This window comes from Protomyctophum bolini (genome assembly GCF_963924005.1).
Source record: "Protomyctophum bolini genome assembly, chromosome: 5".
In the NCBI taxonomy this organism is placed as follows: domain Eukaryota; kingdom Metazoa; phylum Chordata; class Actinopteri; order Myctophiformes; family Myctophidae; genus Protomyctophum; species Protomyctophum bolini.
The window spans coordinates 20,083,516-20,104,348 of NC_137866.1; the positions used below are offsets into that span (position 1 = coordinate 20,083,516).

At 43.3% G+C, this 20,833-nt stretch overlaps 1 protein-coding gene across 1 annotated transcript in view; it reads left to right on the forward strand.

The window, feature by feature from the left end:
• Positions 1 to 19,566, forward strand: part of LOC308314891 (metabotropic glutamate receptor 6-like) — a 39,292-nt gene extending 19,726 nt beyond the window's left edge. The window contains exons 7-15 of the mRNA XM_080762673.1: positions 2,074 to 2,213; positions 4,534 to 4,656; positions 5,039 to 5,303; positions 7,482 to 7,717; positions 8,453 to 8,614; positions 8,987 to 9,136; positions 10,489 to 10,629; positions 13,960 to 14,064; positions 19,158 to 19,566. Coding sequence (XP_080618799.1) covers positions 2,074 to 2,213; positions 4,534 to 4,656; positions 5,039 to 5,303; positions 7,482 to 7,717; positions 8,453 to 8,614; positions 8,987 to 9,136; positions 10,489 to 10,629; positions 13,960 to 14,049 — 1,307 coding nt within the window. The 3' untranslated portion in view covers positions 14,050 to 14,064; positions 19,158 to 19,566. The remainder of the gene's footprint in view (positions 1 to 2,073; positions 2,214 to 4,533; positions 4,657 to 5,038; positions 5,304 to 7,481; positions 7,718 to 8,452; positions 8,615 to 8,986; positions 9,137 to 10,488; positions 10,630 to 13,959; positions 14,065 to 19,157) is intronic.
• The last annotated feature ends 1,267 nt before the right edge of the window (positions 19,567 to 20,833 follow it).

Sequence of the window (20,833 nt, forward strand, 5' to 3'; positions counted from 1 at the left end):
GGAGCAGACAAACGCACAAGCATACCGGCAGACAGACACGCAGACATACAAACCGGGAGACAGGTGGACAGATAGACTGGGAGAATAGTCAATGGGCTGGCTGGTGGATCAATGGAACCTCTTGCAGAGGGCCCGGGGCATGGAACTCCAGAGCCCAACAGAGCGAACAGAGCTGTGGAGCGGCAACAGTCTGTGGAAGCCGAGGGCAAATAGACCCGGGGAACAAAAGGCCTGGCAGACGGGAAAACAGGAGGAGGAGGAGGAGGAGGGGGGCTATAGGTTCAGACTGACGGTCAGGGACGGAGACAGACATCTGGCGTGTGATAGGTGGCAATTCAGCGGTGGCGGAGGCTCTGCGGCGACGGCATCAGGGCATGGTGTGCCAGGGGCGGCCCTTTGGGCGTCGCAGTGTGCGTCTGCATCGCTGGGCAGCGGTGACTCTGCATCGCTGGGCGGCGGTGACTCTGCATCGCTGGGCGGCAGTGACTCTGCATCGCTGGGCGGCGGTGACTCTGCATCGCTGGGCGGCGGTGACTCTGCATCGCTGGGCGGCGGTGACTCTGCATCGCTGGGCGGCGGTGACTCTGCATCGCTGGGCGGCGGTGACTCTGCATCGCTGGGAATTGGAGTGCGCCGGTGACGACGGGAGCCGCGGCGACCAGGACCTCTTGCGAGGCTTCGGAGGGACACTGGGGGAAGGGGAGGGACACTGGGGGAAGGGGAGGGACACTGGGGGAAGGGGAGGTGCACTGGGGGAAGGCTTCGGAGGGACACTGGGGGAAGTCGCAACGCGACCCAAAGCAATGTTGTGGGGCACCAGCCCCACGAGGACCTCCAAGAGCCCAGCTGGTGCCTATAGATATGGGTCGTCTTCAGAATCTGGGTCCGAACGGACGGGGGATCTTGACCCTGCTCTGGAAATAGCTGAGCAGGTCCATCATGGGCTGGTGTCTTCTCAGGAGCAGGATGGTTACAAGCTCATGATACCAAGCTGGAGAGCAGGTGTAACTGAGGTGGAGCGACGGAAGTCCTTTAGCCTCTCACGGACGATGTTAATGTGAGGTACAAAGTGGCTCACCCATGGCCGCTCCTGGAACCATTGCTGCTGGGTCGAAATCGTTTTTTTTCAATTCCTGCACACTGATCGGGAGCTGAGGTGATGAGGCACGTCACAGCAGTGTCAAATTCAACCACCTTTTGCTGGAAAAGTCTCTGTTCTGATGGGTCCATTTTTTGGGCTAGATTATACTGTCACGGTGTGTGTCAGGTGAGGACCCAGAAGCAGAACACGGCAGGCAGGCAGATCAATTAAGTCCAGTATTTATTAACAACTCACAGGTATACAGGCAGGAAGTAGGAACACAACATAACAACTTATAATCTAGCAAGGAAACGAACACAGGGAGACTTAAATATAGACACAGACTAACTACACACAGGTGAAACATAACTACAAACACCACATGATTGGCTGAGAACTTAACATGACACAGATGGACTCAAGTAACATATAGGAACATAACTACACAATAAAAGTACACAGTTCATGACAAACTCTGTCATTTCTCAATCGTTTCGGACGCGGGGCGGCTCGCCAGAATCGGGCTGGCACCCTGGGTGCGGGTTAGGGTTGGAACGTCTCTCTCTTGTCCCCCCCACAGATGGTCTGGTTTCAAATCCCTTTCAAAACTCTTTACTCCATGCCCCCCCTCCCTCTTTCTCTCTCTCCCTCTTTCTCTCTCCCTCTTTCTCTCTCTCTCTCTCTCTCTCTCTCTCTCTCTCTCTCTCTCTCTCTCTCTCTCTCTCTCTCTCTCTCTCCCTCTCCCTCTACCACCCACCATTCCTGTCTCACTATCAAATAAATTGATCAGAAACAAAAGATTAACTTAATGTGGTGTGATAACAGATTCTAGACTACCCTGCAGCAGCACACTGCCGGAAACTCCTGCCGTTGTTTACACCTCAGAAATTGTCATTATGTCGCAGAATAATGTGTGAGGCGCTCTACATTTCCCTGAAAATAACTACTCTTCTCCTCTGTTATCTCCATTGTGTGTGTGTGTGTGTGCATAGGCAGTGCAGGAACAAGTGTCGTGTTCAATGAAAATGGAGATGCACCTGGTCGATATGACATCTTTCAGTTTCAGATGACCAATCACAGTCATCCTGGCTACCATGGCATTGGACAGTGGACCAACAATCTGAGACTCAACGTAAGTCAAGGAAAACCGACAGATCCAAGTGCAGAAATCTTACGGCGTTTATGAAATGGCGTATATCACCAATTATAAGAATGATCGGCCGCTGATCAGGGGTCATCAATATGTCCGTACACGGACAGATGTGTCTGTGACAAAGACTTGGTCTTTCCCGTGGCAAATTTTAGATTTTCTCTTTTACTAGAGAGCCTTACCTTTACCTAGACCCCATTACTGAATGTCAAGTCTCCAGGTCTCCAGGACACTGATTCACTACGACACTATGGCACATTAGGAGTCCAACTAGTACTAGTGGTTCTCAAATGTTTCATTTGCAACGACCCCCTTGCAAATATTAAGAGGGTCCTTGCAACCAAATGAACCCGTAACATTACTATACTCTCAGAGTTATACAGACTTGGTCATTCAGGGCTGGCTTTTTGTGTTTCTCATAATAATATTGTTCTCTCATTTTGTATGTCCGTGGCAAAAAAAATATTTTGACATTTGAAATGTCCACCACAAGCTGGCCTGGTGAAGAGCGCTGATGAATGTGGTGACTGAAAACAATCCTCATTTAAATATCACAGCTTTAAATATTCTCAGTTCAGGGACCTTGCCCCTGGAGGTGTCTGGAGATACATCCAAGATGAGAAACTTTTCTGACCTCCAAATAGACACTCTCTCCAACCCCGCTTGATTATTGCTGTCACAATAATTCTGAAATATTAAAGAAGAAGTAGGCAGAAATGCCTTGATTCACAATATTGTCAGTGGCATATTGTCGATGAAAAGGACAAATAAACTGAGCGAAAGGCTCAAGTGTCGAAAGAGAAATAATTACTCCAAAAAGCGTCTAATAATGTTTACCGGACACAGATAGATTTACTACGCGGTACCACAAGTCCACGCTGAATTCTTGAAAAACTTCATGAGCTGTTCCTAGCCTCCGCTCAAATGGAGACATGTCATTAAGTATCCCTATAGGTTCTGCCTGTGCCTCCGCTCAAATGGAGACATGTCATTAAGTATCCCTATAGGTTCTGCCTGTGCCTCCGCTCAAATGGAGACATGTCATTAAGTATCCCTATAGGTTCTGCCTGTGCCTCCGCTCAAATGGAGACATGTCATTAAGTATCCCTATAGGTTCTGCCTGTGCCTCCGCTCAAATGGAGACATGTCATTAAGTATCCCTATAGGTTCTGCCTGTGCCTCCGCTCAAATGGAGACATGTCATTAAGTATCCCTATAGGTTCTGCCTGTGCCTCCGCTCAAATGGAGACATGTCATTAAGTATCCCTATAGGTTCTGCCTGTGCCTCCGCTCAAATGGAGACATGTCATTAAGTATCCCTATAGGTTCTGCCTGTGCCTCCGCTCAAATGGAGACATGTCATTAAGTATCCCTATAGGTTCTGCCTGTGCCTCCGCTCAAATGGAGACATGTCATTAAGTATCCCTATAGGTTCTGCCTGTGCCTCCGCTCAAATGGAGACATGTCATTAAGTATCCCTATAGGTTCTGTTCCTAGCCTCCGCTCAAATGGAGACATGTCATTAAGTATCCCTATAGGTTCTGCCTGTGCCTCCGCTCAAATGGAGACATGTCATTAAGTATCCCTATAGGTTCTGCCTGTGCCTCCGCTCAAATGGAGACATGTCATTAAGTATCCCTATAGGTTCTGCCTGTGCCTCCGCTCAAATGGAGACATGTCATTAAGTATCCCTATAGGTTCTGTTCCTAGCCTCCGCTCAAATGGAGACATGTCATTAAGTATCCCTATAGGTTCTGCCTACATGGAGACATGTCATTAAGTATCCCTATAGGTTCTGCCTGTGCCTCCGCTCAAATGGAGACATGTCATTAAGTATCCCTATAGGTTCTGTTCCTAGCCTCCGCTCAAATGGAGACATGTCATTAAGTATCCCTATAGGTTCTGCCTGTGCCTCCGCTCAAATGGAGACATGTCATTAAGTATCCCTATAGGTTCTGTTCCTAGCCTCCGCTCAAATGGAGACATGTCATTAAGTATCCCTATAGGTTCTGTTCCTAGCCTCCGCTCAAATGGAGACATGTCATTAAGTATCCCTATAGGTTCTGTTCCTAGCCTCTGCTCAAATGGAGACATGTCATTAAGTATCCCTATAGGTTCTGTTCCTAGCCTCCGCTCAAATGGAGACATGTCATTAAGTATCCCTATAGGTTCTGTTCCTAGCCTCCGCTCAAATGGAGACATGTCATTAAGTATCCCTATAGGTTCTGCCTGTGCCTCCGCTCAAATGGAGACATGTCATTAAGTATCCCTATAGGTTCTGCCTGTGTTGTACTTTATATAGGTGGAGGAGATGCAGTGGTCCGGTGGAGAAAAGGAGATTCCAGATTCTGTGTGTAGCTTCCCCTGTTCTCCTGGAGAGCGCAAGAAAATGGTGAAAGGAGTTCCCTGCTGTTGGCACTGTGAGGTACGTGCACGCACGCACGCACACACTAGCCTAAGTGCCGATCTTGTAATATGGATACAGAGAAAGAAAAAACTCTTCAAATGCAAGAGAATTGTGGGAAATGGGATTTCGGTTTCGATCTATTAGACCATCATCAGGTTATTTTAAAACGCAAAGAAATAGAAACCAACATTTCGGCAGATAACTGAAGCACTTGGGCTACTACTGTGTACCACCTTCATGTCTCTTGAAGACTATAGCCATTTGCATACAGACAGATACAACGTCACACCTACAATATATTGTCGCCGTGGAAATCCTTGAAAATACAGAGATTTCAATGTTTCTGCCCGATAGCAACGATATGTTTCCCTGTATTATCCCTTCTATGTCCCTCTCCCAGTTATGTGATGGTTACCAGTACCAGGTAGATGAGTTCACGTGTGAGATCTGTCCGTTTGATATGCGCCCCTCCCTCAACCGGACCTCTTGCCGACCGACACCGACCATAAAGTTGGAATGGCACTCCCCGTGGGCCATAGTCCCCGCCTTCTTGGCCATATTAGGAATCATCGCCACGTCCTGTGTGGTCATCACGTTCATGAAGTACAACGACACGCCCATCGTTCGAGCGTCAGGGAGAGAACTGAGTTATGTGCTATTAACAGGTAGGTACTACTACTGCTACTATGAACTGTTATTACTAGGGGATAATTATGGGAGGCGAAAGTACATATGAAGGCGGGAACCCCTTTTAGGTGTTTTAAGCATTATGTTACACTTTAGCTATTGAAAAATAGCATATCTACAAGCTCATCGCACACCACCGAGTGGCGCGCTCTGAGCTTGTAGGTCTGCTATTTTTGAAAAATCGTGAAAATGCGGCGCAAATCTTTGAATATAATATTCTTTCAGAGCACATGTTTTTAACTCAAATCTTTGCTTCTGGGAGGTCCCTGGAAAAACATATTTTCAAATGGGGGGCGGTGACCAATTACATATGATATTTTGGGGGTCCTTGACATGAAATATTGAGCACCACTGATATAGAAACATGAGGTATCTCAGAAAACTCTCAGGATTTCTGAGACTTTTTTCTTTATTTCAACGTCAGAACTAAATGGGTTAAGGTGATATCCACGGAAGTAAAAATAAACAAATGAAAGCTTAAAAAAGTGATTTAATAATAGTAGTGTTCTTCCCAGAAATATAAGTATATAAGTAGGGTAGGCCTACAATAATAGCCTACTAGTCTATTTGACAAATGGCACTGTCGCCCCGACAACTGCAGGTAAATTCTTACTTAATTTCAGCATTACTGTACAACAGGAGAACAAATGTTGCTGCAGTGATTATTCCCAACAGGAGATGATACAGTATGTGTTCCTCCAACTACAAGGACAAGGTCAAATATGTACATGTAAGAGTAACTTGTGTAAGTGGGATGTAAGTGTGAAGTAAGGACTGGGGCCAAAAGCGTTATTTTGAGAGTTACTTCCTTAACCGGGTTGTTTTCCCATCACTTTCATGCTTTAAAAGCATTTGGTGTATGGATATACTATACATGACCATGTACATACAGTATCATGCTACCTCTGGCACACATCTAACTATTTTAAACAGATTTATCTTTCCCTTTTTCTGGGAAAGGAAACATTGTTTCATTTTTTTTTCACAGATTTAAAATTGCATGAACTTTTCTTTCTTTCTTTTCCCCAAAAACCTTCCTTTGTCTTGACTTACTAAATTAGTAAGTCAGACTACAAACAGTAATGCAGCAGCTAGAGTTCTAACAAGGCCTAAGAAAGCTGAATGCCTAACACTTAATTCTCAGATCTCTACACGCTCCACTTCTAGTGAATAAAATATTGCTGCTCATCTTCAAATCACTGACTTACATTATGAACCCTTGAGAAATATCAGGACGCTTGGGACCAGTCTACTATTAACTGTTCCCAGAGTTGAGGGCGACACAGCATTTAGCTATTCTGTTTCGCATAGTTGGAACAAACTTCCAGAACATCTGACACTTGCTCCAACTCTGACTACTTTAAATCCAGCCTAAAAATCTCATGTTCTCCATTCCTATTTATTATTATAGTATTGTTAATGTTAAAAATTCTTAAGTTATATTGAGGTCGCGCTGAAACAACAGGTCTGGGAATGCCCATACAGTATATGGACCTCTTCTTTTTTTTTTTTACATTTTCGGGTTGGGTAGGGGTGTAAAATGTGTGCTAATTAATAACTCCAAGCGGGGCATCTGGCCAGCCCAGTTAGGGCCCAGTTAGGGCCTTAATTTTCGGGCCTGTTGAGAATGAGCTAATAACTTTGGGGCCGGACGGGTGGGGAGGGATCAACATATGGAATGTCAGAACAAGTCAGCTCTATATCTGGAGATCTAATGGTTTGAGGTCAGATGTAGTGTCGTGGAGACGGCCATATACTGTATGGAGGAGGGTGTCACGAGGCGTGACGGACTGATGGCCATATATGGAGGGTGTCACGAGGGGTGACGGACGGACTGACTGACAGGTTTTGCAGTTTTTCATATAGTAACCTGCGACCTATGGTCACAATTGACATACCATACCGACTGGCTATAGTAACGTTTTATTTCATTAAAATAAGTCCCACATTGAAACTTTAAAGGTAATGAAAAGACAAATAGACGTCAACTTAAATAAAAGTGTTACTCCAAATTAATTACAGACAGACAGACAGACAGACAGACAGACAGACAGACAGACAGACAGACAGACAGACACAGACAGACAGACATTTTTAAGTATAAATCAGACTTAATCATTCTCTCTCTCTCTCTTTCTCCCTCCCCTCATATATAGGTATCTTTCTAATCTACCTGATAACGTTCCTGATGATCGCTGAGCCCGGTGCTGTGATCTGTGCATTCAGGAGGCTGCTGTTGGGTCTTGGCATGGCCATCACGTACTCGGCCATGTTGACCAAAACCAACAGAATCTACAGAATCTTCGAACAGGGGAAGAAGTCTGTCACTCCTCCAAAGTTCATCAGTCCGACCTCTCAACTCGTCATCACATTCATACTAATATCAGTACAGGTAAAACTGCACTAAAATAACTAATGATCAAACCCATGAATTTATGCCTATAAGGTGAACATCTGTTTGTCTGACTGACAATGTTATTAACTATCATGTATTTTATTATTAATAATAAAAGAAAGATATATATATATATATATATATATATATATATATATATATATATATATTCTTTTTTGTATAAGCCGAAGGCTAAAGTTGTTTCACTGCATTTGAAGACAGTGTGCGGGTGTTTGTTCTTTTTCATTATTAATATATATAAAATACATCAAATTATAAATAAAATACATTTTATTATTTATTAACTATCATGTATATTGCAACACCCCCACCCCATACCCACCCCCCCCCCCCCTCTCTCTCTCTCTCTCTCTCTCTGACTCTACTTTCTCTTTTCCTTCTATCTCTGCTATTTCAGTCATTCGTGCACGCACGCACGCACACACGCACTCACTCACACACTATACAGTACACACCACGTATTGTACTATACAGTAGGCTGCACACACACACACACACACACACACACACACACACACACACACACACACACACACACACACACACACACACACACTTGTATTTCTGTTGTTAATGGACACCACACTATCTCTGTGTGTGTGTGTGTGTGTGTGTGTGTGTGTGTGTGTGTGTGTGTGTGTGTGTGTGTGTGTGTGTGTGTGTGTGTGTGTGTGTGTGCGCGCATGTGTTTCGTTGTGTCCTGTGTTTTAGGTTCTCGGTGTGTTTGTCTGGTTTGCTGTAGTTCCACCCCACGCCACCGTAGACTACGAGGAGCAGCGACCACCCAACCCAGAGTTTGCCAGAGGAGTGTTGAAATGTGACATGTCTGACCTGTCATTAATCTGCTGTCTGAGCTACAGCATAGTTCTGATGGTGAGACTATAACGTTTGGTACAATCTACAGACTAGTTCTGATGGTGAAATAACTGTATTCCAACAGGTCGCAGAATAGTTCAGATGGAGAAATTATGACTTGTTATATAATCTACAGAATACGGTGAGATTATATCTTGTTCTAACAACTACAGACTAGTTGTAATGGAGAGATTAGAATTTGTTATGTTAATACTACAGCAATAGTAGTCATAGTAATGTATATAATATATCAATTAAGATGACGATATTAATACAGTAGTCGTGCAACAAATGACAGTTTTTCCACCAGATATTGATATTGGCATTGGTTCAGTATCGTTTGATGGACGTGTGTATGTGTGTTTGAGGAACGTGTGCTGTTGTTGCTAGGTAACGTGCACAGTGTACGCGGTGAAGAGTCGAGGAGTCCCGGAGACATTTAACGAAGCCAAACCCATCGGCTTCACTATGTACACCACCTGCATCATCTGGCTGGCCTTCGTGCCCATCTTCTTTGGTACGGCTCAGTCCACTGAGAAGGTAAGGTGGGAATCTAACACTACACTTTACCGTAACATTATCAGTGATAGGCATGTAACGATATATCGTATATCTATATATATCGATATTAAACCCGACGATATGAATCGATTCATTGAAATAAAAAACTAAAAACTAAAACTAAAAAACTAAAACGCTTTTGCGCTTTTGCGGTGGCAGCCCCTAAGCTCTGGAACAACCTCCCCCCCCCCCCCCATATTAGAGCTGCTCAAACAATTAACATTTTCAAATCCCTTCTCAAAACGCACCTTTTTTCCCTGGCTTTTAATGTGAACTGATTTTAACCTTTTTAGTCACTGTATAGTATTTGAATTTGTTTATTGTTGTCTTTTGTGTTGAAGCACTTTGGTCAACTTCGGTTGTTTTATACGTGCTATATAATTATAGATTGATTGATTGATTGAAAACAAAAAAAACAACCCTTTTTTTAAGCACTTATGTTTCTGCACTGTCAAAGGTAATGCTACTTCTTTTGCAATGTAGTTAAATGAAATATCTCAGGGGGGGAGATAAATTATACAAAATGAAAAAAATACTTTTTTTTTTTTTTATATCGTGAAAAATCGTATCGTGAACCTCATATCGTGAGATCTGCTATTGTAGATCTGCTATTTTTCAATAGCTAAAGTATAACATAATGCTTAGTTAAAACACCAAAAGGGGTTCCCGTCCAGAATGGGTTAAATAGATTTACCAATGCTCTCCTCTTCTCCGTTCTATTCTCCTCTCAGCCCCCCCACCATCTCCATGGTAACTGATTACTAGTCTATTGTGTACCGGAGTTACAGAATAACCTGCAGGCTGACAGATACACTGCAGCCCCGTCGTTTCTTTTCCACTGTTCGGTTTTCAATTCAGGAGTTTGAATGGCATAAATGTTTAGAACAACGTTGCCGACTATGCCTATTACAACTTTTAAATAACATTTTGAGAACTGTGTGTGTGTGTGTGTGTGTGTGTGTGTGTGTGTGTGTGTGTGTGTGTGTGTGTGTGTGTGTGTGTGTGTGTGTGTGTGTGTGTGTGTGTGTGTGTGTGTGTGTGTGTGTGTGTGTGTGTGTGTGTGTGTGTGTGTGTGTGTGTGTGTGTGTGTGTGTGTGTGTGTGCGCGCACGCGCGTGCACTGCTTATATCATCTCCTCTTTTCTCCTCTGCTCTTTTCATCTCTCTTCTTTTCATCTCTTCTCTGCTCTTTTTGTACCTCCATTCTGTCCATTTCTCAATAGATGTTGATTCGGAGAGACACACTGACAATGTCTATGTCTGTCTACCTCTCTGTCTCTGTCTACATGTCTGGCTGTCTCTCTATCCGTCTGTCTGTCTGTCTCTCTCCAGATGTTTATCCAGACGACCACTCTGACCGTGTCCATGTCTCTGAGTGCGTCCGTGTCGTTGGGGATGCTCTATATGCCCAAGGTTTACGTCATCCTGTTTCTCCCCGAACAGAATGTTCAGAAAAGGAAGCGGAGCTTTAAGGTATCACCAGCCATGGCATGTATACCCCCCACTCACAGTTCTCAGACTCTGCCCCGAACGGGCCCAGGCCCGACCCAACGTTTTAGGGCCGGGCCTAAATTGTAAATTGTATGCTGATCAGTAGATCAGTAGAAAAGAAAATAGAAAATATACATTGCATTTTTTTATAATAATACAAAAAATAGTTCTGTCTGTTTGTGTACATATTATGAAGATGGTGCCACTGCTGACTGGCGTTTCACTTTGACTCTGTGTAGAGTTCTCAAATTCTGCCCAAACACGACCCGACCCGACGTTTTAGGGCCGGGTCGGGCCTAAAATCTATGCTAACTGATCAGGTCCTCGGGCCTGATCAGTTAGGGTTGTCATAGTAATCTGTGACCAACAGTCGCAACTATCCACAACTTTTGCCTTAAAAAGTCTTGAATTTCATTTGTGAAATGCAAGGCCTTAAAGGCTTCAAAATTATGTTAGTTAAGTTATAGGACATTCAATTTGATCTGGGGCAGAATTAACGTTAGTTAGTTGCTGCGAGAGGTCTAGCCAATACCAACTCGGGATTCCTAGATCGCTGCCCTCCACAATTTCCTATCCAACATTATTCTTGCAGAGTATTTGTTGTTGGCTTCTAGCTGCATTCCACACTGCCATCAGATCTCTGTCGTTCAGAAATTGCATGATGAGAGGTCTTGGTGGAGCGTTTGGACCCCTTCTCGGTCCGACTCTGTGCACCCGTCCCAGGAACGCTTTTGCAGTTAGTGTGATACCAAAAGCTTCTGGAATCCAATTCTCCATGAAAGTGCAGGCATTATCCCCTTCAGAATTTTCCGGTAATAATACTAATCTCAAATTACATCTCCTGGACCTTGTTTCAGCATCCAGAGTCATTTGTTTCAGTTCTTTGTTCTGTCTTTCGAGCCGTGTTACCTTGGTCAGCAGGCTAGTCAGCGTGTCTTCGGTCCCAGAAATGCGAGTTTCTGCAGTTTCAATCCGTTCCACGCACTCCCCCATTTCTTTTTTAATTCCTTCAATTGCAGCTAGCACTGCATCAAATCTGTTGTAAACTTCTGTTCTTGATTCTTGGATTGCATCAAGAATGACTTGCAACTGCGGCCCGGTTCCACTGCATTCGTCACCGGTGGATTCCTCCTCATGATCCGCCATGCTGCTGCTAGCTGAAGTAGCTTCCCCAGTTTGTTTGGACGAGGCAAAATCTATTTTAGACTGCTTTTTACCGCGACCTTTACTTAGTGGTTTTGTTTCATCAGGGTAACGATTAGGCATGTGAATGTTCACTTTTAGCAGTATGTTTTAATTTTATCAGGATTTCAGTAACTTTTTTAATGGAGGTACGAGACACCCGACTGCTTAGCGTGCCGTCATACCGGAAGTCCATTTCCTATCCAACATAAGGTTCTTCAGCTCTTCAGTGTTGTCAGCCAAGCTGTCGCACCGCAGCACGTCTACATAGATGGTACGCTTCTTTCCCCTCCTGGCTTTGCCCTGGGTTGGCTCCCATAGGGTCAATTTACTTGCCTCAAGGCTTTCCAGGCAAGTGCTCTCTGAACCTTCAGATCCTGTTCAGTTGAGGCAGTCCAGGCCCCGAGGTACTTGCAGTCCTTGACTCGCTCGAGCACCGTCCCGTCTGCAGTGGCAAAGGTTTTGTCTCGTTGTTGACTGTCATAACCTTTGTTTTCTTGGCATTGAGCTTGAGGTCGATCTTCCTGCACTCCTTTTCTACTGCCAGTAGTAGCTCCCTTCCTTTCTCGGCTGTATCCGAGATTAGGGCGATGTCGTCTACACATCGAGGTCGAGTATTCTACGTGCCTATGGAGTTCCAGAAAAGTTGGTCCAGATGATAGAGTCAAGCTACAGCCAGACTCGAGCAAAGGTCCAAACCTGTCACGGTGACACCGAAGAATTTGAGATTCTAGCAGGCATAGAGTATACTGTATATGAATAGAGAAGGCACCCAGCGGAAACCCTGAGGCGAAATGGACATAGTGGCCGAATGAAGGTATTGCAGCCTGGCCCCAAACACAGGAACGCGCTGGTCCGTTGACTATCATTGTGCACGTTCACGACGGCAGCACGCTCGTGCCTGTTCGTGCGCGTTCAACGGCAGCGCGTTCATGTGTTTGGGGCAAATCCATCCCAGAATGCAATCTGTTCCTACCCGCCTCATGCGCTTTTGAGCAACTTAATGCAAGTGGATGGAAGGAGAACTCGGATGTCATCTCTATTCATATATACTCTAAGGTCCTACAGGGTGACACTCTTGCCCCCTTCCTGTCCGTTGTAGTGATGGATAATGAGAGACTTAGAAGTCAAGGCGAGTACAGAATGAATGAATCCCATATAACAAATGCGAAAGAGGTCTTATGTGGCTGTGATCTGCATTTTAACTCAAAAGTAGTTTCGATTTAAGGGCTGATTTGTGGTTTTAGGGCTGCAATGCGGAGACGTAAAAACTCAAAAACACAACGTTGCAAGCAAACCATGCTGGCTCAGCAATGGGGAAATGCAAGTTTAACGCTTGTTGGGTGTTATCAATGATGCTGATTAAGTAAGTAAGTATGTAACGTAAAAAGTAAAGATTACAGCTGCTGTGGCTGATAACATTGTGTTTAATTAAAACGTGCAGGCACCCTGGCTGGTGGTAGAAGGAAGACACTGGGGCAGACTCGGGACGTGCACCACCCTGCTAAATAAAGGCTATAACTGTCCGAGTCTGCTCCAGTGCCTTCCTTCTACCTCATGTTCCAGTACTGCTCCTGAGATGCACCGGACCAGCCTAAAATAGGCTTGAGACGCGGGGAAACCCCCTTGTGTTTACCGCTTAAGGCCTATTCATAGTCATTATGTATGAGTCTTTACCCTGGCTTTTTTTGTTTGTTTTTAAGATATGTTTATTGACAATGTACACATTATCACATCAGTATCACAATCTCACTCATTTTTATGAGTATGATTATGATTATGATTATAATGTTTATGATTCTTATTATGATTATTATTATTTAAACAAGACACACAAAAAACAAAACGAGAAAAATACAGATACAGATCTTTCTTCGCGACTGTGCTGGCGAGCTCTTATTAAAATGTGTATTAATCAAACCGGTAACTGCATTGCTATTAGAATAGACTACGATCTAACCTTCTCCCCATCTTTCTGCTTCTTCTTCTTCTCCATCTCTTCCTCCTGTCCTGTCCTGTCCTGTCCTGTCCTGTCCTGTCCTGTCCTGTCCTGTCCTGTCCTGTCCTGTCCTGTCCTGTCCTGTCCTGACCTGTCCTGTCCTGTCCCTGTCCCTGTCCTCATCTCTCCAGGGAGTAGTCCAGGCAGCCAGTATATCCACCAAGTCTACAAGCGACAAACAGAACGGAGAGACAAAGATTGAACCAGACCGATCGCAATGAGACACCAAACTAGAGGTATCTGTCCTATTCTATTCTGTGTAACTACTAACATAGGATGTTGGCATGTTGCATCAAATCCTGGCAGGCAGGAGACATTTATGAGCTGATCTGATCTGGCAAAAACTAAACTTTAGTCCAATCCTATCAGGATTTATTTGATAGCCCATACATTGAATTTAGTCACCAAACATGTTGGTAGGTGGAGATCGAACTCTGATCTGATGGGAGGCAAGTAAAGTCCAGTTGACGCACAGTGGTTAGTTTAAATTCCAGTCTTTCATCTGGGCAGTGGCGGAGCAACATTGGGCCGGGCCGGGGGGTGAGACAGCACGACCGGGCCTCACCGAACCAGACTCCCAACAGCAACCCCCCCCCCCGAACGGAAGAAAAAATAATGACGTTAACAGTTGCTGCTGAGCTGATCACAGTCACAGATAGAGGCCGGGAAAGTGTTATATTTGGTTGATCGCGTCAATGCAATGCACACACGAGAGAGAGAGAGACGTAGTGTGTGAGGAGCTGATCACAGTCACAGATAGAGGGAAAGTGTTATATTTGGTTGATCGCGTCTGTGTCTGTGACATTGCGCAGCAATGCACACACGAGAGAGAGAGAGAGAGAGAGAGAGAGAGAGAGAGAGAGAGAGACGTAGAGAGAGAGAGAGAGAGAGAGAGAGAGAGAGATGTAGAGAGAGAGAGAGGTGCTGCGTGTTAAAAAATAAATAGGCTACTACTCATCTTTGTGTTCTGTTTCACCTTATTGCTGAGTGATCGCACACAGGGAAAAGCAACAAGAAGGGGTTTAGAATCGAAACAGTCCGTTGTGGAGAAAAGGAAGTCCACACATATGCACTCCTAAATTCTCACAGCGTGATTAGCCTACTAATGAGTGACAGGTGCTGCCACTGTTGTAGCCCTGGACCGCTAGACCTTGGTAAAAGTCTATTATCGTAGCTGGGAAGCGTCTCAGGTCCCCAGCTTCTCTATAAAATGCACTATTTTAATCATTAAATAAAATTAATCCAACCAGATCGGCGCAGGCAAAACCCGAAAATGCCATAGTAGAAGAAATGACTGCCCGGTAAAATGCAGGGTACATTGCGTTAATAAGATGGCACAAAGTGTATTTTAGAGAAGCTGGGGACCTGAGACGCTTCCCAGATACGAAAATAGACTTTTAACAAGGTCTAGCAGGCTTTGTGTTGGTGAGTAGTTACGTGGTTTTGTTTATTTGCTGGGATTTGAAAACCCGCGCACGGGAGTGAGAATATCACCAGAGGGCTGCGGAAGGGACTTCCACAGGGCGTCAGAGAGAGACTTGCACTTTTGAAGCTGGGATGTCTGTTGGAGAGAGTGTGAGACAGACTCCACGGTGCTTGTACAGTCCAGCGCAGTACATTCTCATCAGACATGATATATAAGTGTAGGCTATTATAGGCTATATAAGCTCTGTATCTGGTTAATTGCGGGATTCGTGGGGGCCCGCTGGTTTTATCAGTCGTGAGTGACTGTGTAAAAAAACCGTCAATCGATCATCTGACAGCCCGGGCCCCCCGGAGGTCCGGGCCGGGGTGTGACCACCCCCCTCACCCCCCCGGTAGCTCCGCCCCTGCATCTGGGACAGAAACATTATATATGCAAAACTTTCTACCTGTGCACTTTAAATGCTGGAGCACTCATAAAGTATGCACATTTATTATTGCAGCGAGGTGTGACTGAAATGGTCTATGGTGGAGTGGGTGAACAACTGGGCGATAGAGTTCTGGATGTATTGTAATTGATCTTGTTGAATATGCCACGGAGGATATACTACTGCAGTAATCCATTCTTGAGGTGACGAACGCATGTATGAGTATTTCCACCACCATGAAAGTCATAAGACCTTAATCTGGATAAGCTCTCAATTATATATTTTTTATTAGGTTTGTCTACATTTAGATTGAATAGTTTCCTAAGTGTTTCCATTGCATTTGGTAATGTACCCACAGTCTGGCCAGCACTATGACAGGCCTGCAAATCATCGTTGTAAGCTTGTAATACTTAATGGCACAGTATGTATGTGTGCTTCTGATAAGCAACCTTTGATTAAGCTAGGACTGTAAATTGTCTGCAAAATTGAAATTTGGGCAGCACCTCTGCGGCTCACTTGGATTGTGCTCTGAGGCCCGCTGCTTTAGAGTGTATCTCTTATTGTCCTCTCTTTGCCTTTTAATTAAACATTTTACAGTATATTCATGTTTCAAAAGCTCATTCATTAGCTCATATAACCTTTAGATCGCCTCGGGGTCATTTCGGTTTTCTATTACTGTCAGTCTCTGTAAAGTAACTCGTTGACTTCATTCATTTGGTTCAGCTGGCACCGACTCTGTTTGGAGCTATGTCATCTTATCTATTATGCTGCTGCTGAATTCTAAGTGTTTTTTTCTTTGTCCATTTTAAGATCTGTAGCAAACAAGGCAAAATGTCATGGCACACAAGCCCTAGGGTGGTGTCAGACAGGGTGTGTGAAAATGGAAAGCAAGTTTAGGCCTACTGAAGCTTCTCCTGTGAGGTTTTCATAAATATCCAATACAAAGATTAAAGCGGCACAGGTTGATTATATATGAATATATTTTATATCCCAGTAGGAAACACCTCCTTTTCATTCATCTGTCTTTTTCATACAAAAGAGGATTTATCATGGGCAGCTGGAGCTGGTGTTCTGTAAAACATTGTATGGTGACATTTTGAACTCCAATATCAGATTATTTGGAATGGATGGAAATTATCCTAAATGGTTAGAATCTCCTCGTCCGGACGGTAAACATTTGATTGATTTAATCAGTACACAGCACATGTGTGTCTATGAATTATTAATTTGTGATATCCTAGAATTTTGACCTTTGACCGTCAGCTGCCAGAGTTGCACAGAAACCATTTATTATGGGATGGATACTTCCTGTGGATGTAGGTGATGATCCATTCTCGCTTAGGCTTAGAGGTTTCTATCGATGTCTTATCTGGTCTCCTAAAACAGGATATCTATAACTCGCCTTGCCTTCTCTTACTGTATCTTATCTTCTCATGTATCAATGTGTCCTTCATTCTAATGCATTTTCAAGTGCAGTTCATCGACACGTCAGTCATATCACAGCCACGACAGTCTAGAAAGGGGCTCTCCTTGTTTTTTTCATGCATTCTAGTTAAAAAGCTAGTTTGTTTCACCTCAGTAAGCCCGATTTCGACTGCAACATCAGCACCACACCTCACGGCACTACTACACCATACCACCCCACACCACATCAACATATCTACCGTTTCCATCCAAATAACCATATGGTATAACCATTTTCTGAAAAAGCTATGTTTCTATGTCAGTCGTTCGTCGATTTTTCAAAAATAGCAGACCTACAAGCTCGTAGCGCACCACTCGGTGGCACGCTATGAGCTTGTAGATCTGCTATATTTCAATAGCTAAAGCATGACATAATGCTAACACCAAAATTGGTTCCCGCCCAAAATGGGCTAAAGTACCCCGTCGCAGTACCCCAGATAACTAATTATAATTCAATATAAAGTATTAAGATGTATTACAATATGATAATACACTATATGGATTATAACTGATTATAATACAATATAAAGTATTAAGATGTATTACAATATGATAATACACTATATGGATTATAACTGATTATAATACAATATAAAGTATTATAATGTATTACAATATGATAATACACTATATGGATTATAACTGATTATAATACAATATAAAGTATTAAGATGTATTACAATATGATAATACACTATATGGATTATAACTGATTATAATACAATATAAAGTATTAAGATGTATTACAATATGATAATACACTATATGGATTATAACTGATTATAATACAATATAAAGTATTAAGATGTATTACAATATGATAATACACTATATGGATTATAACTGATTATAATACAATATAAAGTATTATAATGTATTACAACTATAATTATAATACACTAAAATAGATTCTATTGTAAAATATAATCAATTGTAATGCATTACAGTAACGATGATCCTGGTCTAAATAAAACGTCAGTGAGTGATCAGGCATTATTTGAAGTGTTAGTCTTAGCCTAGCTCAGACCCACCCTGTAGTACTTTTTAGGCACTCATTTAGTACCACTTTGACACCACTTGGCCCATTCCTTGCAGTGGAAACGGTGGTACAAGTGGGCGGTATGGAGTGGAGTGGTGTGCGGCCATTGTAGTGGAGAAATGGGGCTTAAGTGAATCAAACTAGCTTTAACAAAACAAACGAAAAAACAAAGCAAAATATAAGAGCTCCACGTACAGTATGTGTAGGGTACATGAAACGCTGTCATCTATTGTTAACAATGACAAATGTGTCCGTGGAAGATTTCCTAATGTCAAGTCTCCAGGTTTTATTTTTTCAGAATATGTATGACACCGATTTACTACGACAATATGGCTTATTAGGAGTCCAACTAGGCTAGTGGTTCTACAATTTGCAAGGACCCCCTTGCCCGGAGTGTATTCAAAAAGAGGAGAAGCTACCACGGTTCTCCCAACTTTACTCTTGAATTTGATACCTCTCCACTACTTGGGGACTATGATGGCAGCAGTGGCTCGGGAGTAGAGTAGCCGCACACACACACACACACACACACACACACACACACACACACACACACACACACACACACACACAGCCGAATGGAAAAGCCGTGAGGTTTCCAGTTTGATCCTGGGCTCCCCCACAGTTAGAGTCAAAGCGTCCTCGAGCAAGACTCTGAACCCCTAATTGCTCCCGATGTGCAGGTGCCTTGCATGGTTTCCTATTGGTGTATGAATGTGTGTGTGAATGGGTGAATGTAGCCTAATGCACAATCTATGTAAAGCGCCTTGGATAAAAGCGCTATATAAATGCACCATTTTCCATTTACCATTTACTACTGGTACTTAAAGTTGAAAAAGGTTGCTGATGTAATGCAGAAGAACGGTGTTGAATAAATGAATGAAGGTGTTTTAGTGTTCCCCCTCCTTACAAATTCCAATTTAACCCCTGTTCATGACCCCTAACATCTAGCCAATGGATTTTCTTATCTCTGCAGGTCACTAAACCTCCACCAATCAAAATACTGGAACCTGAAGGCATCATCATGGAGATTATATTGTTCATACACACGTGTGTGCACACACACACACACACACACACACACACACACACACACACACACACACACACACACACCTCCACTGGGAGCTTCCACCTGATTGTTTACGTCAGGATCTACAGTGCACCGTCCTCATTGGTCCCTGAACAGGACATGGATCTGAGGCCCGCTTCAAAGTGCACCGATACTGAAAAGGATACAAGGAGAATGAAATTGTCCAGACCACCACAAAATGTCCATTTAGACAATTACCGGTAACCATAACCCTGGTATCAGCATCAAACTGGATCCACTTAAGCACAAAGACTGTTCATTTGAAACACTATACACGCATTGATTATCTACATTGTCCTACACCTACATTATGCCTACAGTATAGCACAATCTAAACCAGAACATAATGGGACATGCACTAGAGCACATCAGCAAAAAGATATACACATGATGACACATCAGGAAACAAAAGTCTTTGTTCAGTGGGATACGAGACAGTGACGTCCCGATGAGTTTGACTGTTGACGTGTCACCCTGTCAGGAGAGACCGATGGAGACATGAATGGATTGAGGACTGGACTTTTTGGAGCTTATTTACATACCATAATGTGATCTGGACTAAAACCTGCAATTTTTGCAATGGAGAAGAATGTGATTATTGCAAAAGGCAAAGATTGTGTCAACTGAGAGTCGAGTTCTGACAATATAGCATAGTAGATCTCAACAACAGAACCAATCAAACCAGACAGCAAATTATGTTATTGAATGAAGAAATATTTTGGTTTTTATTGAGAAGCACAGTCTACTATGATAACCACCTTGTTCTTTAACACTGACTGGTCCCATAAGAGTTTGTCCTCCTCTTTTGACTACACTTTCTATCAATTCTTAACTGTTGCTTTACAAGACATTTTATTGTTTTGGAGAAAGTGTGAGCTAAACTTACGTGCCTGGCTACAGATCAGGCAGGATCAGCTGCAGATAGTTAGCAATTATTAAAAAAACATCTTCATGTTAAGCTTACATTTAAGTACAATTATAAATTACAGTACATGTACTCTATACTCTATAAGGCTGCATTAAGCAGAATCTTATCACCTATTCTCTTACAGTTTCTCTCCGATGCACCTGCTCAAAAAGCATTTTTCAAATGTTGTTTATTACTGACTTCTGCAGTTGCTGAAAGTAACGTTTGGTTTAGTCCTCAATTTCCCTTTGCAATAGGGTCCAGCATAGATGACACGTAAGTAAATGCTCATTTTTATGTAGTATTTCTTCATGGAATGGTTATAGAATTCCCAGAACCATTATATCCTGCTCAGCTCAAAAGTAGGCCATCTGACAAACACTAAAGTGTTCTGCTGACTGTCTGACTAATACAAGTAGGGACCAGCCTATACTGAAGTGTTGTGGAGGGAGCTTTTCAAACGGTGCGATTACTGCAATATGATCTGTGATCACTACGGAAACATAGTCAAAGCCTGGCACGTCGTCATATTTATCTTGACGGATACAATTTTGGAATAACTGATTACTCGTCTCCATTCCATCTTGTGAATGGCTCATTGCATGGAATATGATCTTGATTAGAACAACTGGATCGCCCATCTGACCACATT